This window comes from Anticarsia gemmatalis, chromosome 14 (assembly GCF_050436995.1).
Source record: "Anticarsia gemmatalis isolate Benzon Research Colony breed Stoneville strain chromosome 14, ilAntGemm2 primary, whole genome shotgun sequence".
Lineage (NCBI taxonomy): Eukaryota > Metazoa > Arthropoda > Insecta > Lepidoptera > Erebidae > Anticarsia > Anticarsia gemmatalis.
The window spans coordinates 7,293,972-7,311,073 of record NC_134758.1 but is presented as its reverse complement, the minus strand read 5'-3'; the positions used below and the strand labels follow the sequence as shown (position 1 = coordinate 7,311,073).

At 34.8% G+C, this 17,102-nt stretch overlaps 2 protein-coding genes across 2 annotated transcripts; one reads left to right on the top strand and one right to left on the bottom strand.

Moving 5' to 3' along the window:
- The first annotated feature begins 256 nt into the window (after positions 1-256).
- On the top strand, positions 257-7,097 carry Psa (puromycin-sensitive aminopeptidase). Its single transcript, XM_076122425.1, has 11 exons — positions 257-714; positions 792-1,747; positions 2,031-2,220; positions 2,368-2,481; positions 3,210-3,344; positions 3,823-3,915; positions 4,329-4,478; positions 4,588-4,865; positions 4,994-5,213; positions 5,350-5,472; positions 5,557-7,097. Exons 1-11 carry the CDS (start codon positions 343-345, stop codon positions 5,767-5,769), a joined length of 2,844 nt encoding a protein of 947 aa, XP_075978540.1. The 5' UTR covers positions 257-342; the 3' UTR covers positions 5,770-7,097.
- A 195-nt stretch (positions 7,098-7,292) lies between these two features.
- LOC142978402 (F-box/LRR-repeat protein 16) lies at positions 7,293-16,811 on the bottom strand. Its single transcript, XM_076122843.1, has 7 exons — positions 16,626-16,811; positions 15,457-16,126; positions 14,872-14,994; positions 14,281-14,449; positions 13,453-13,648; positions 12,953-13,101; positions 7,293-12,634 (listed from the first exon to the last, which is right to left on the bottom strand). The coding sequence occupies exons 2-7, from the start codon at positions 16,033-16,035 to the stop codon at positions 12,486-12,488; spliced, it is 1,365 nt and encodes a 454-aa protein (XP_075978958.1). The 5' UTR covers positions 16,036-16,126; positions 16,626-16,811; the 3' UTR covers positions 7,293-12,485.
- Positions 16,812-17,102: the final 291 nt, after the last annotated feature.

Sequence of the window (17,102 nt, the reverse complement as noted above, 5' to 3'; positions counted from 1 at the left end):
CACCTACTTTGATACCTATTTTACAAATGTTGCAAGCATAAGAAAAAATTACCACTTGTATCACGAAGTCTTACTAGTGTTTCATTGTTATATTTTGTGATTCTTAGGAAGGTACCTACCTATGTAATTAAATTTATCATCTCCAAATAGTTTTGTGTGCCGAAATATGGCCCCATGTATTCTTGAACAAGTTACTAAATCAATAATAACCGAAAACGTATTCGTGGTGGTACAACTCTAGATCTGTCATTATTATAACCTCCAAATTAAATTTCCTTTTGTTTATCGCATGGACAAAAACACTTACTTTCACTTATTTACAGCGTCGGTTAACTATTTTCCATGACGCTGCAACTGCTACGCGTCATACGTAACACCTTTGTCATTCCATCTGAAAATTATTCGCATTATCTTGGTCGCCATTGCAGGTTCTTACGTAGCGAATACCGTTATTCGGAGTGGGGGCTGAGACGCGCGAGGGGGGCACGTATCAGCAGCGCCGTTGGAGCGCGAGTTCACTCTGTCACTCGGTCATTACGGTATTTCTGTGCAGCGCGTCCTACATTTACGATCTTGAAAGAAAAAGTGACAATGCCCGAAAACAAACCGTTTCAGCGTCTCCCAAAACATGTGGTACCAAAACATTATGATTTAGAACTGGTGCCTAATCTTGAAAGATTTACATTCAAGGGAAAAACAGCAGTGAAAGTATTGGTAAGTGAAAATTTCATCATCGACGCTGCAAAAAATGTTTCAATGTGTCCCGCTAAAGCTATCGTATTACATTTTAGATCGTGAATGCCACGAGTGAAATAGTACTAAACTGTTTAGATTTAGAACTATCGAATGTGAAACTTCAATACGCCGATGGGAGTTCAGCATTAATTCCGTCCGAAGTCCGGCTCAGTACGGCTGACGAAACTGCCACCATTATATTTGATAAACCACTCAATGAGGGGGAAGCGACGTTGCATTGCGAATTCAATGGGGAGATAAACGATAAAATGAAGGGTCTGTACCGCAGCAAGTACCTTACGCCGGGTGGCGAAGAACGTTACGCAGCCGTCACGCAGTTCGAAGCGACAGATGCTCGCCGATGTTTTCCATGTTGGGATGAGCCCGCGATTAAAGCCACTTTCGACATCACACTTGAAGTGCCGGAAGACCGCGTTGCTCTATCCAATATGCCAGTGAAAGAGGAGAAACTAAACAGTGGCAAAAAGATCATACATTTTGATACAACACCCATAATGTCTACTTATCTTGTAGCAGTTGTTGTTGGGGAATATGACTATGTTGAAAAAAAATCCCGTGACGGTGTCTTAGTGAGAGTCTATACACCTGTAGGAAAAAGTAAACAAGGATTGTTTGCCCTGGAGGTGGCTGCTAGAGTTCTACCCTACTACAAAGAATATTTTGATATAGCATACCCTCTGCCCAAAATTGACTTGATAGCTATTGCAGATTTTTCTGCTGGAGCTATGGAAAACTGGGGGTTGGTTACTTACAGAGAGACTTGCCTACTTGTGGATGAGGAGCATACATCAGCTGTGAGAAGACAGTGGATAGCTCTAGTAGTAGGGCATGAACTGGCCCATCAGTGGTTTGGTAATCTTGTCACCATGGAGTGGTGGACTCATCTTTGGCTAAATGAAGGTTATGCATCATTTGTTGAGTTCCTCTGTGTTAATCACCTGTTCCCTGAATATGACATTTGGACACAATTTGTAACTGAAAATTATATCAGGTATGGGTCTTAAACATTTATTGTTTGAATTATTATTGTATTGTAGTGTATATAATTTACTGAAGACAGTTTAATCCTTTAGAGGCTTAAAGAGATGTTTACATCTCTTTGTATGATAGAATGTTTATTAGTAAGGTTTGGATGTTTGCCAGCTAAGTGTACTATAAAGTCATTCACCCAGTAAACACAAGAGAACAATGGAATTTGTTTAATCACTCACACCTACAAAACTGCTTATTCATAATGTATTATTAAGATTCCTTTGTATGTATTCAATTTCCAGAGCCTTAGAATTGGATTGTTTGAAAAATTCTCACCCTATAGAAGTACCTGTGGGGCATCCATCAGAGATTGACGAAATATTTGATGATATCTCTTATAACAAAGGAGCATCTGTAATCCGCATGTTGCATAGATACATTGGTGATGATGACTTCCGTAAAGGCATGAACATTTATCTAACTAGACATCAGGTAAAAACCATACTTTTACAAATTGACAACTTTTCTGTTTACATTGTATGTTTCTATCTTATCTACGAGTGCTGAAGATTAATTACATGAAGATAATTCAATAACACAAGCACACATAATTAAATTATTTTATAAAATTATTTTCAGTACAAAAATACATTTACAGAGGATTTATGGGCTGCTTTGGAAGAAGCATCTAACAAGCCTGTTGGAGCTGTTATGTCAACATGGACAAAACAGATGGGATTCCCAATGGTTGAGGTTTGTATAGTTTTTGGGATTATATGTGTGTGATTTTGTCAAGTCTGAAAATTAATTTGACTCTTATAATATTTGTATTATTCTTTAAATACTTTAATGTTTTATTTTTTTCTAATCATGTAAAGGCTAATAACTTAACAAGCTTATGAAATACTACTTGCAATTGAATACTAACCTACTTATAACATACTTATCATGCTCTGAATCAATTATGTCAGCAGTGACACTTATCATAACTTAAATAAAGATATATATACAGATACATAGTATGAATATAATTATAATTAACATCACAATTTCATTTATGTCTTGGGTTTTTCTTTCATACACTTTGGCTATGACCCTTGAAATAAGTTTATATTTATATTACACTAGCCAACCCGCGCAACTTCGCTTGCGTCACATAAAAGAGAACGGGTCTAAATTTTCCCCGTTCTTGTAACATTTTTTACTTGTACTCTGCTTCTATTAGTCGTAGCGTCATGATATATAGCCTATAGCCTTCCTCGATAAATGGGCTATCTAACACTCGAAGAATTTTTCAAATCGGGCCAGTAGTTCCTGAGATTAGCGCGTTCAAACAAACAAACAAACAAACTCTTCAGCTTTATAATATTCGTATAGATATCAAAATTTAATCTTATATAAACTATGTTAGTAAATGTTTGTTATTTATAAATATTTATTTTTATATAATAATATAACAATGTTACTTATTTGTCTTGTAGGTGAGCTCTGAGCAGAAGGGTACTGATAGATTATTAAAGCTGACACAACAAAAGTTCTGTGCTGATGGTAGCCAAGGAGATGACACACTTTGGATGGTGCCCATCACTATCTCCACTCAAGAACAACCTTCAAAGGTAACAAAATGTTATCATAGATTATCACTATAAGCACTTTAACAACAATAAGTTATAAGATAGTAAAATAGATCTGATTTTAATAAACAGCTATGCAATAATATAATGGCCACTTGCTGTGGAGTGCAAGAAAGAGATTGCCTCACAGAAGATATTGGAAAAGAAGACTCTCATGTAAAAGTCTATTTGTTTTAAATCTGATATGGAATATAGAAGTCATTGTTCCAACATACTTATATGATATTGACAATCTCACTGTCATTTTGTCTAGTACATAGTAAAGTAAGACAGATAGTATGTAAATCTAGGCCACAATTATTAATCATTATTATTTATCATAATTAGTATAGCTATCTCTAACATTGATATTAATAATAAAGATACCTTCACCCTAGTTGTTTTTAATGTAGTTTCACAAAGAAGCTTTATTTTAAACAAATTGTTAGCTCCATTCTGACATGATATCATTTAATTACAGATAGCACTATCTACTGTGTTGGAAAATAGAACTCAGGAAGTTGTTTTGAAGAATGTTGCTGAGAGTTCATGGGTTAAACTCAATCCAGGCACTGTAAGTTCACAATTTGAATTGTATTATAGTAAGACACAAATTGTAAAGGCATCAAACCATAGGGAGTAGAGATCGCTCGTTAAAACTAAGATCTCGAAGTTTGAAGATTGCTGAAGCTCTGATCTTGATGACAGAAGAGACAAACTGTGAGCATTGCCACTAGTAGCGATAAGTTTCATCTAAGTGCCTACACAAGCCTCATGTAGACAGTTCCGGAAATAGTAGGAGTATAAAATGACACATGATATTAATGTGACTAATAATCACTTCGTATCATTGTGTCACCGATTGTATAGAGTACTTGTGATCGCTCAGAATATTTATAATTATTATAAACACATAAAATATAGTTGTAATATGTTTCAATCTCTTTTGAATGTTTTTAATTCGTGTGGTTGTATGTATTTACGTAGGTTGGGTACTACCGTACTCGCTACCCCGCGTCGATGTTGGCTCAGTTGGTGACGGCTATCCGCGACGGCTCGTTGCCGCCGCTCGACCGACTCGGACTCCTTGACGACTGCTTCGCGCTAGTACAAGCTGGACACACGCAAACTGCTGAGGTATATGAATATAAATATTATGAAAATGTATAAATAACAGCTTAAGAGTTATTAATGCCTTCTAAATTACCTAATTCTTTTAACTAATAATGACTTTATTTAATTTCAGTCATTAAAACTCATGGAAGCCTTTAGCAATGAAAACAACTTTACAGTGTGGTCTTCGATATCTAATTGTATGTCAAAGTTGAGTGCCTTATTCTCACATACACCTCTCGACAAGCCGCTGAAGAACTACGGTCGCAAACTGTTTTCTAATATTACACGGCGGCTAGGATGGGACGCGGAAGAAAAAGAAAGCCACTTGGATACTTTGCTACGCAGTTTAGTACTCAACAAAATGATTAGTTTCGAAGATCCAGAAACTATTAAAGAAGCTAAAACTAGGTAAGTAGAGACAGAAATTATTGCTTTGTTCTCACGTGTTTCTGCATGCATAAATTAATGCTGTTTATGCGCTCATATTGAACAATGATGTAGAATATTATATATATTATATGATGGGTTGGCAACAGGTTTGAGAAGCACCTGTCGGGCGCGTGCCCGCTAGCGGCGGACCTGCGCTCAGCGTGCTACCGCGCGGTGCTGGCGGAGGCGGACGAGGCCACGTTCCTGCGCTTCCTGTCGCTGTACCGCGCCGCCGACCTGCACGAGGAGAAGGACCGCATCAGCCGGGCGCTGGGCGCCGTGCGCGACCCCGCGCTACTCAAGAGAGTGCTGGACTTCGCTATATCTGTAAGATCCTTCATCTTATATTAGTTCTGCTACTGTCTGCTGTGCCGAGCTCATCTTCCTTGGAAACGGAATGTACTTGGCACCTTTTCGACCGTCGCCAATAAACCATCGCTATCCATTATTAACCATTTTTCAGGACGAAGTTCGGGCTCAAGACACCGTTTTTGTGATCGTGTCGGTAGCCGTCAGCAAAAATGGACGCGATCTCGCCTGGGAATTTTTCAAGGATCATTGGCAACAATTTATGGACCGATATCAGGTAATTATACGTTCACTGTAAATCGACACTCACCGTCGCCTGATGCACGTACGCGTGGTTACTACAAGGGGTGTCGGTCCACAGGGCGGGTTCCTGCTGGCGCGGCTGGTGAAGTCCACGACGGAGAACTTCGCGTCGGAAGCGAGCGCGGCGGAGATCGAGCAGTTCTTCCGCGCGCACCAGTCGCCGGGCACGGAGCGCTCGGTGCAGCAGGCGCTGGAGACCGTGCGCCTCAACGCGGCGTGGCTGCGCCGCGACCTGGCCTCCACCACGGCCTACCTGCAGCCCTACCACTGACCGCCCGCCGCCCCGCCGCCTCGCCGCTCTGACCTTACTCTGTACGTTTAACAGCCTGCCGGACGACGTTACGATTGCTTTGTTTTTACCGATAGAAAATTATTTGCAGGACCAAATGACACAAGACTGAAAACTACAACGAACTCTACGGTTATATCTGATCACCTAGCGTTATTTATTTCTATGTCGTCATATGACGACATAGAAATGTCGACTTAATGTCGAGCCGATGTCATTTTAATTGATTGGTTATATTTGGTATCTATTTAAACTTTGGTGAAGACGTAGTTTTTTTTTATTTAATTAATTGGATAAAGTTTCGTTAAAGATTCAGACACATAAAATAGCAACCTTAAAAGCTAGACCATAATTATTTTCGATTCCTTAAGTAAACAGCTAGATTACTGATTTAGTTGCCGGTCAATAAGAGCCCCGTTAACCTTTAATATTTTATATGCATTTTTATTACTAAGATTTTATAACTCCACCGCATGAAACATAGTAATTATACTAATAAATGTAGCAAAGTATGCTATTTTATTTAAAGATGTAGTATTGTCATCATGGCGGTAATTTGGCGATAATTTTATGGCCTTAATGCGTAAGGGGTTCCTACTATTAAACAGATGTGTATTGTTAAATTTTTGGCCATGCAAGTTAAAGCTGTTAATATTGATAAGAAACAACACCATTCAAAATCAACAGACTGTGACTGTGTGTATACTCTGCATCTCATGATATTGGTATTTAAATATTATAATATTTGCGATACAGAGAAGCCATAGAAATCTTACAGGTTTATTGCGTATGTATTTTGTAAATGTGTATAAATATTGTTTTAATTTATGTTAAATGTTTTACTGCTGGTGCTGAGTGCATTTTATTTTGTTTAATTTCTGTAGAAGTAACACTTCTTATAGATACTTACAGACACTATGTGACGATTTAGCTACTTGAATTTACAACAATGTGCAATTCTTATTACTATACTAATTGCATTTTATAAAATGTAATTTATTATTGGTTGTTTTTAACGCGTATTATTTCTATATAGTAATAAAAAGTAGAATTGTTTAGTTATTACGATGGTTATATAACGTTTTATTTGTAATTATGAAAGAGCTATAACATTTATTTTGTAATATTGTGTGTTAAATGATGCGCGTGTAAATCATCCATTATTTATTTTGTTGACGTGCAAGCTTAGTCAAAATTGTGATTTTGGGGGCTATAACAAATTAAAGTTACCATTAGTATCGCATACGTTGTCACCACTTGTTTGTTTTGTAAGACTGTGTTATCGCAATAAATCGTACAAAAGAACATAATTTTTTATTTATCATTCCCATCAGTCATGTTACGAAAATATTAATTTTTTGCAACCACAGTACAAGTGTTCAACTCTTTGTTAAACAATTAATGATGGCCTATTAAGGCCATGTTGAAGGGCGAGATCGTTCACCTTTGCCCAAATACTTTTGGTACACTATGTGCAGAATAAAGGAATTAAATGAAACACGGTATTAAAACAGTACATCTATATTGCACTATAACATCTCACTGAGTATTGTACAAATTGTGTATCATTATTACCAAGACTGATTATACTAAAATATAAAGATTTGCAATGATGCCATCCAATTAAATATCTAGCGGGTGCAATTGTCACAACACAAACTATATTACATATTTTTTTACCACTGAAAGTAGAACTGAATCCTATTGATAATTCGCTACAATTTGAATACAATAGGTACACTTGTTATTTTGAGGATAGCATTTTGTGTTATAAATTAGGTTCCACAATAAAACTTGTATAAATACATGAGTGGCAGTAGCTCATAACACATTAAAATAACTGTACGGCTCGCACCGCTATATTTATAGATTTACATAATTTGGTGCGTAATTCGAATGAAATTTACGTTTAGCGCATAAAAACTAATAATACCTTAATTACTAGATTACTCAAATAAAGGAGCTGCCGTTTATTTATAAAAAGAATTAAATAATTCGTCAAGGAAACGTGCCCACTGATTGAGCAAGATGGTAAAATAAAATAGGTACCTTTTGTCTCCCAAGTTGTATGCAAACTCTCATAAGTCATAATACTTCAAAACCAAACTAAATGGTTAGTTTTATTTCTGCGCTAGTCGAATTTGTATTCATACTCAGAAAATAAATAACTATTATTATGTATCTAGTCTCCTATGGATTTACATTGTTCCTAGTTCATCAATATGAGCTAAGATTAATTGGTACTTTTCGCAGATGTATAGCGAGAACGATATATAGTTTTAATGTAGGTATTGCTTGTTACGTATCATTTAATTACAACCTTTATACCTATAATGCAGTAGACAGATTTTCAACAATATTAGAATTCGATATCATTAAATACATATTTTATTACTTTCAATAGCATTAAATACATATTTATATAAAATAATATTACACTCAATTTGCGTAGATCTGAATTAGGTGAACTATTATACCTTATACGAAAAAAAATAAGTTACGGTGAAACAACTTGATACTAGCAAGCTTTGTGGTAATTTTAATACTCTTCCTGAAGTCTTGAAACAATAAGTAATTAGTAAAGCCTCGAACTAGTTCCCCTAATTCTAATCTACTTTTATACGACATTTATTAATTATAATTATTCACTATACAAAAACAGATTTATATTAAATTATGATTCGAATAAAATACGCAAAGTGAAGTAATACCATTATTAACATTAGTTTATTACATGTGAATATTACAAGTCTTTAGAACCGCAGCGCCAACCATATTTAATGTTTTGTAACAAAATATTTTCAGGCAAATTTATTTTTCTATTATACAGATATTTCTTATGTACTTATTTCAATTATGTGGTCGCGCCACGGATTATTTATTGCTTTATAGGTAATATAATAAATTACTGCTGATGCAGTAGATTATCATGAATTGACGAATTCAGCATCATTACCACATAATCTCCTAGGAATAGAAGGCATCTTTAAATATTATTTAATAGGTACAGTATTTTTTATCGAAATCCTATTCCACTCTAAGATATATCTTTGGACGCTGCCTTGTTTATTAATAAGGATAATGACAGGGAAATAATAATAAAATTCAAATTAATTATATCTTTCAATATTTTACCAGGCGGGCAAAATAATCAATATTGATCGCCCCAACAGCTTTAAAACATTGCCCTGTCATAATAATTATTTCGGGAACAATATTGTGTCCAAAGTCTTACCACAAAATAAATGAACAACTGTCACATGTTCTGAAAACAACAATATGCCAAAACAAAGCCTGCGTTTATCTTTTTGTGGTAAGATGTGTAATGCTGACATATAAAACAAAGTTATTTGAGGGTAATAAGACAAGGTTTTGTAAAAATTAACCATGCATGACACTCTCTGGCTTTCTTACAAAAAAAAAAATGTTTCTTGCTATTCATATGATGATGAAAGTAAAATAAATTGGAGATCACTTTCCTTATATCTTTTTAAAGAGATCAACGTAACTACTGTTGGATAGAGGTTTGTATTTTGAAGAGGGGCTGACAGTCGCCCTAAAAAGGATCACTGTCAGTTAATACAAAAAACATAATGAATCTAAGTTTGTATTGATATTCGACGTTTTCAAAAGCTTAACTAGAAACCCCTTCACCTCAGGCTCATAAGGCTCAGAGCGCTGGTCTATCTACCTTTCTAAAGTACTCTTACGCAACGTCTAGTCCAGCCACAGATTAAATTTTTAAGCCACTCTGAGATAAAATCCTGGTTACTCATCTGAAGCTGTATTGCTTTAGTATTAGGCCAGCTTAAAACCAGGTAATCTATTTAATACTTGCTACTAAACTATATTGTTTTCTTATAAATCGTTGAAAGAAAATTGCAATTCAGCAATAATAACTGCTAACCAATCAATAACTTTGAATATTTTATTGACGTTGAATAACGTAATTTTAAAATAATTAAGTGTTGACTGCATTTTATGCAAAAAAAAAGAATATAAAACGTTAATATTATTTCGGACGGTATTATAATAATTTAATTCGTAGAACCAGTATCAAAATAAGCAGAGCTATTTTATAAAGTAAGAATGAATGACCGGGAAAATTAGATAAGTAGAAAATAATTAATATCCTAGTATCTTTATATTGGTAGAAAACCGGTTCTCAAGTTATGGCAAATTAGATTTTTTATGAAGTAAATATAAGTGTTTTGGTACAACATAATAAGTTAAAGATAATATAGAGACAAAAATTCGGTAGGGGTGATTAACTGAATTCAATTCATAACATTGCTTTAATTTGACGCCACAAGCACATTATATTCGAATATGCAGTCGATTATTGTGTATATTCAGATAAAAACCTTATTTTATCAAGTTAAAACGTTTTATACTTATGTAAGACAAGATATCTACTATTTCTCAACATTCGCAAAAATATCATGAAATATGTTATGTACCAATGTATATCCAAATTATTATGAGACTGCGTTGCTTTCCTAATATCGTTATTCTGAGCAATGAGCATACTTATTCTGAATTACGTTATTAATATTAAATACGATACCTAGTTATTTTGCCCACTATTGTACATATTTTGCGGGTACAGACTAATAGTATAAATAATACATAACAACAACAGGTATTTTATTCTGCGATTAGTAAGCAATTTCCATACTACATAACTACTTATATATTATTATCGATTAGCTGTCATTATTGATTTAAGGAATAATTAAACGGGCGAGAAAAAACGAAAACCAATACTAATCTTAAATTAAATAATGACTAGAAAGTTATGAAAGGATTCATAAAAGGTAAAATTTAATTTAAAAAAATGCCTTGCGCCGCTTTATCGTTCAGTTTGTAGATAACAATTATTTATCTTGTAAACATCGTAAGATTTTGTTATTTACGTTTTTTTGTTTGTATATTTGAATATAGACCTAATAGATACATCTAACTGATTGTGAAATTATTCAATATAATGTATATTTACGAAATTATAATAGTTTCAGCATTTGAGATGATCTGAACATGCTATTATAAAAATCCATTTCCATACACTGTCTGTCGCTCGCGGTAATATATTTATTATAAATATGAATGTTTTTCTTATTTATAACATGTAATAGTCTTAAATTGAATTTGCATTTACAAGCATGTAACAGATAATAGTATTATGATAATGCTTTACATAAATTCATTACACCTGTATAGCAATTGCATGACAGTAAAATATACAATGTTATTACTTATTTACAATATTAACGAGCCTCTGAACAAATGACTGTTAAAAAAAATATTTTCCATTTTTCTAATTCACGAGAATGCTTATTATAATTAGCAATCTATTTTAATTACATTTAACTAATGGACATCACCAAATCATATGATTTGGTTTGAAACGAATTACACTATACGTAAAATCACTCAATTTTATCTAATAACTCTCTTTTATTAAGACTTTTTAAATGTACATATATAATCCACAACTTATTTCAAGTATTCAACCTTGTTATATTACATCTGGAGGAGTATGTAATTTAAAGATAATACATTTAATTACACACATTAGGGTAGGGTATCAATATAATGTGATACCACACCTAGAGGATACATCTGGTCACAAGTAAGGTTTATTACACTTTAATCTTAATTACTCGTGGTTTATGAACGAAGTCACGTCGACAACACACAGCTGCAGCTAATTATTGTTTAATGAGACAAGTGAGTGTTACAGCAACTTAGTTTATAAGTATTATACATAGTTGCCAGAGAAATATCGACGTGACATCTTCCAATTTGAGCAAGTGTTTAGGAAACGATATATACACAAGTGTATAGAGATTTATTAAATAAGGTCATAAAAGTACAAAAAAAATGCAACAAAGATCTTTTTCAAGTTACACTACATAAGATCAATAGAATCTATCTGAGGAAAATTGAAAAAGTTATATTTAAGGAATGTGTACATTGGTGGGGATAACTACATCTACAGCTTGGTTCAAAATAGATTTGAAACTAGGACTAGAAGCGTGAAGACCAAGTCTTAGGAAATAATAACTTGTCTCGGCATCGAGAGACGAAAGAGGCTGCTACAAAACAAGTATTTGGTGAAGGATATTCTTAGCACAAACATACTACGAAATTAACATATTGAAATAATATTTTTTAGTATGAACAAATACATATCATTGTTTCAGTCACCATGAGAGCCCATAAGGTTCTCTCGTACAGCCGCGAAACCATCCTTTATTTTTATTTTCGACTAAACAAGGGTACATTATATGATAAGCATAACTAAAGGTAAAAAATATGAGAGTTGACAATATGCAAGTTTTGTAGTATGTTAGTGTTAAGTGTACATTGCGCCCGCAAACTCTATGTCATTTCCGTGTATGTGATACATACAACTATAACAACTATCATTGTCTAATAGACAAAATAAGTAAGTACAATTAAATACTAATTAATCATTATGAAAAATATCATTGTATACTTGAAACTTGTAAACGTAAATCTCGATATTGATTGTCGATCGTAATTATTATTATAATCTAGACAAAGATAATATGTGTCGTTTTTGCGCATATAACACAAGAGCCTAGAAGTTTTTCCTGCAAAATAACGTTTCCGGGCGCAGGGTACGATTTTAAAAAATACATTTGTATTTTATATCACATCACTTTTGTACCTTATTCTATGATGAGGCATCTCGGTAAATGTTCGTGGAGGTAGTCGAAGAGTTCGGGCGACGCGCCAGGACAGTTCGTTAGCTCCAATTCACGAAGTTGTCTCAGTTGTATAAGACTAGAAAGACCGCCGGACGTCAATAAAGGACACCCTGGAAATTTAAAAATAATATAGTTAACTCCGATTTTTACCAGTGCTTGTTTTGTAAAGTGAAAATAGTAGTCCTGGTAATACAATTTATTTCCACCCTTTTTTACCAGTTAGGAATTGATTGTTCAACAATGTTACACAACGTAACATATCGTAAAACGGTTATTAAGATTTATCATATTCTTAAAGAAAGGTTCTGTCTTAAAACATTCTAGCTTAATCAAGTTTTTATCGGAATCTATACACTATTGTTATTTTGTAATCTGGCACTAACTTATTTTTAGGTTTATAACATTAGAAAAATTATAAAAATACTCACCAGCTAAAGACAAGAGTTGTAGCGAGCGCATGCCACACAGATGCTGAACGCCGAAGTCTCGCACTTGAGAGCACCAACGCAGGAACAGTGCCACCAGCGACTGCATGGTACTTATGTAACCCACGCCAATGTCGGTGATGTGCACACATCTGTCAATTGATACAAAAAAACATTAATAAGAACACAGTAATCTTTAGTGCAAGAGGCGAGTGAAAATTTAAAGGTTACGCCTACTAGTACAAGACGTATCAGAATGATCTATAATCAAAACAATAACTTATCGATCCCACAAATATTACCGGCAACATCCCCACTCATTCTGGTACTGTATGTTTGTAAAGTGTTCGTATATTCAGTAGTGCGTATATTTGTAAAGTGTCAGAGAGTCAACTCCAGGTCTTAGTGTGGGAGTCTCAGCAAAGAGAGAAAACAGAACTTTTGCACGGGTGCCTTAAACCGACTCATATAATATGAAACTACAATATACATGTGCTAGTGACCTGTCGAGTGTGAGTTCCTCGAGATGGTTGAGGTCGCAGGCGATGTACTCGAGCGCGTTGTCCGTGACGCGCGGGCACCAGCTGAGGTCGAGGCTGCGCAGGCGCGGCAGGTTCTCGGCCAGCAGCTCCACGCCCTCGTCCGTCACCTTGCTGCAGCCGCTCAGAGACAGCACCGTCAGGTTCGGCAGAGAGTGGACTGGGAACAAACATCACACTATATTCCAACTTAAAATAACAAGCATGTGAATTGTATGAACCAAGCACGTATACGTGCACGCAGGCGTTTTTTTACCTATTTAATTGTGGGTACATAAATCCGAGTAAATAAAGAGTATACAATTTCGTAATTCGGAAAAATCTGAGGTTTCAATTTGTTTCTGCAAATATTAATTCGTAGTGTTTTCTTTTACTTTTCGTATTTCATCAAATATCTATATATCGCAACATCGACATGTAATTCATCACTAGCGACAAGCTAAGTATTAAACCCTCTACAAAGCAAAGTACTTCCTCCCTTCGTGTGATACCCTCTTGACCCGATTCCAACCCACGCGAGAACGGAAAATTGACTTGAAATAATTGGGAGTCTTTCTAAAAATAGACGCTAACAATACATGTTTCATGTTTATGTTATAACTTGTGTCGCGTATCTATTTTGGATAGCTGTGAAAGTAGAAAAAGAAATTCAAGGGCTGTCTTTAATCACCACACGAATTTACTCGAAATAGTAGGTTTAAAATATCTGCAAAAATCTTATAACATTGTGGGTAAAAAATAACGAAATACCTGTATCGAAAAGCAGGAGGTCTGAATTATTATGCTTCTTACCTATGTTAACAACACCATGATTGGTCAGCTCCCAACAACTGTGAAGACGCAACACGCTTAGCGAAGCACTCTGTTTCGGCGAGAAGTATCCTAGAGCTGCGTCAGTAACATGATAGGCTTGTAAAGAAAACTCGTATAGTGATGGCAGAAGCTGAGCAACAGCACCAACCTGTAAAATTAACATATAAAAATGTTATAGCTTATTAAATTTGACTCTTATTTTTATTAACACATTCTCAGTGATTAACATCCATAATTTTATTGATCCACAAAGTTGAGACCTATAGACTTTGGGTGACAGAGAACATCAAATTATATTGCCTTGTAAAAGTGATGAAGAAAAAGTTAAAGAAATAGGGCATAAACAATTCACGTTGCAGCTAGTTTTAATAAAACTTGTCCAAGAATAATATAGATTAAAAAATCAAGAAAGGTGTTAATATTTTGTGACTAGACAACTTGAAAATGTCATCATATCAATTTTGTCACAAGCTATTCAGCTCTTCTAAAGTAACTGACTGAAAAATTATGTATTGTTATAGTCATTACTTGTTTTGGTTAATATTTGTCTCATATGTATTATATACTTACAGCTTCATCGGCAATGTTAATGCAATCAGTAAGCGTGAGAGAGACAATTCGTGGAGTTAGACATGCCCACAAACCAGCCTCTGTTATTTCATTGCATCCAGTTAGTTCTAGCTCAAATAGAACCTAAAAAAGATTATGATGATTGTTTAAGAAAAGCTATGATATACTCATACTTGTTAAATATATAATGTCCTGAAACTCAGTATCAGACAGGCATATATAGAAGGGTGTGTTCAAATGAAAAAAGAAATACTAGTTGAAGTTAAAACACAAAAAATCTAGCCTAAGTCATATTGTAGCTTGAAATGAGGAATAAATCCCTTTTTAGATGAGTGAAATGTTGCAATAATAAGTATGAAAAATTTCTTATATTCTGGCCCTCTGCCTGGTGCTGGCTTTCTGAGTTTCAGGACACTGAAATATCACAAGCTCATCAATTTTGATGGTTAATAAAATTCACAAAATAATATTTTTGTTTCTAATCATTCTAAAAATATTTCCGATTTATACTTACATTTGACTTAATAAAAAAATAATACACGCAATTATTAATAATATCAGCTACATACAATATCAAAAAATTACCTGCAAATGATCCAATATAGCTTCCAAACCTCTATCTGTTATTGTACATCCTTTTAAACTAATAGCATGAATATGGTGTGCTGACAATGGGAATTGTCTTATAAATTCATTTATATCATCATCAGATGCTGAGACTAACACCACTCCTCTTATACCCCTTCTGATTAAAGAATTATAAAATCTTTGCATACAGCAACCAGTTGCTGAGCGTAGTTCTCGGCAATCAAGGACTGCAACTAGGCCTGTCCACCACCTTGGGGATGAGTATAATATGTCACGCCATCTGGTACAGACTTGTGCCAGTGATCTTCTATCATTTGCATTGAAATAAAGAAAAAACTTTTCTAGAAATCTCTCTTCTAATATAAACTGATTCCAAGACAGAGGTCTGGGCGAAGGTCTACGGCGGCGCGGTACCCGTGGAGCTGCGGCTGCGGTGGCGGGGCCGCAAAGTGCGTTGGCGACGCGCTCCACGACGCCGGGAGAGCGCTTGCGGCCGCGCAGCCCGAGCCCGGTGATCCGACGCGACAGCTCGGCAGATGCTCGCTCCACTACTCCTTGCGCCGACACTGAAGACATCTTCACTTTGACGCGGCGAATGGTGTCCGCTGGTCGGCCGCCACCCGACCCTGCGCCGCCAGCACCGTGCTCACAACCCGCCACCGCGCTACTGTACACAATACACATAACACATTTTTAATTATTAAATATTGCATCTGTAGATATTTAAAACAAAGCAGCCGTCTTGTCGTCAACTGTTTAGTCTATTTAAATAAAATACCTATTCAAATAAATATGAAATTAATTTTATAGAAATGTTTATAAAATCTACAGTTTGTACATGTCCAATAAAATAAAATTTTATATAGATTAATACCCGTGAAAACGTTACAACTAATAAAAGAAAATTACCGCTAACTACAATACAAAGCTACTGTAACTGTAAGAACTGAATCTAAATATTCAGATACACAGAACGGCATTTCTGCTTAGTTTTCCCATCAGCTTTGAAAGCGTACACATAAAATATGACAAAGAAGATAAAGAAAAACGTCGTAATAACCTTAAATTTAATAATATATTGTAAATAAAATGTGGAAAAAATCAAGATTTGTTAGAAGAACTTATAACACGAAAATAAATACAAAAATCGATGGGGTTTGGGTTACCTTTAGTTTTATTTCTGACCAAAGAAATACCATCGTAGATTGCCACCACTTTTAATAACTGTTATACGTTTGTTAGGGTTTATTTAGCATATAAGATTTTGTGAACATTGGAAAATCCAGTTAAAATTTGCGGATTATGAAAAATTCGTACAAAAAAACGCTCTCAGAAACTGCTGTGCCAGTGTTGTCAAGAAACGTCAATAATGTTACCAATACCAACCAAGAGAGTACCTATGCGTACATTTTTACGCACGCAGTGGTAGATAAGAAGGTATCTGCGAAAGTCAATTAAGATTTTACTTTTATTTAAATTAATTGTAATAAATATAACAAAAATTCTTACATCTAGCGTTCTACTTTTCTTGCACATAAAACACGTAGGTATATAATAACTGTAGCCCTAAAATAATTCATAAACTGATCTACGTCACTACGTCTCCCTTCTTCTGATAGGTACCTACCTATTTATTATCACTA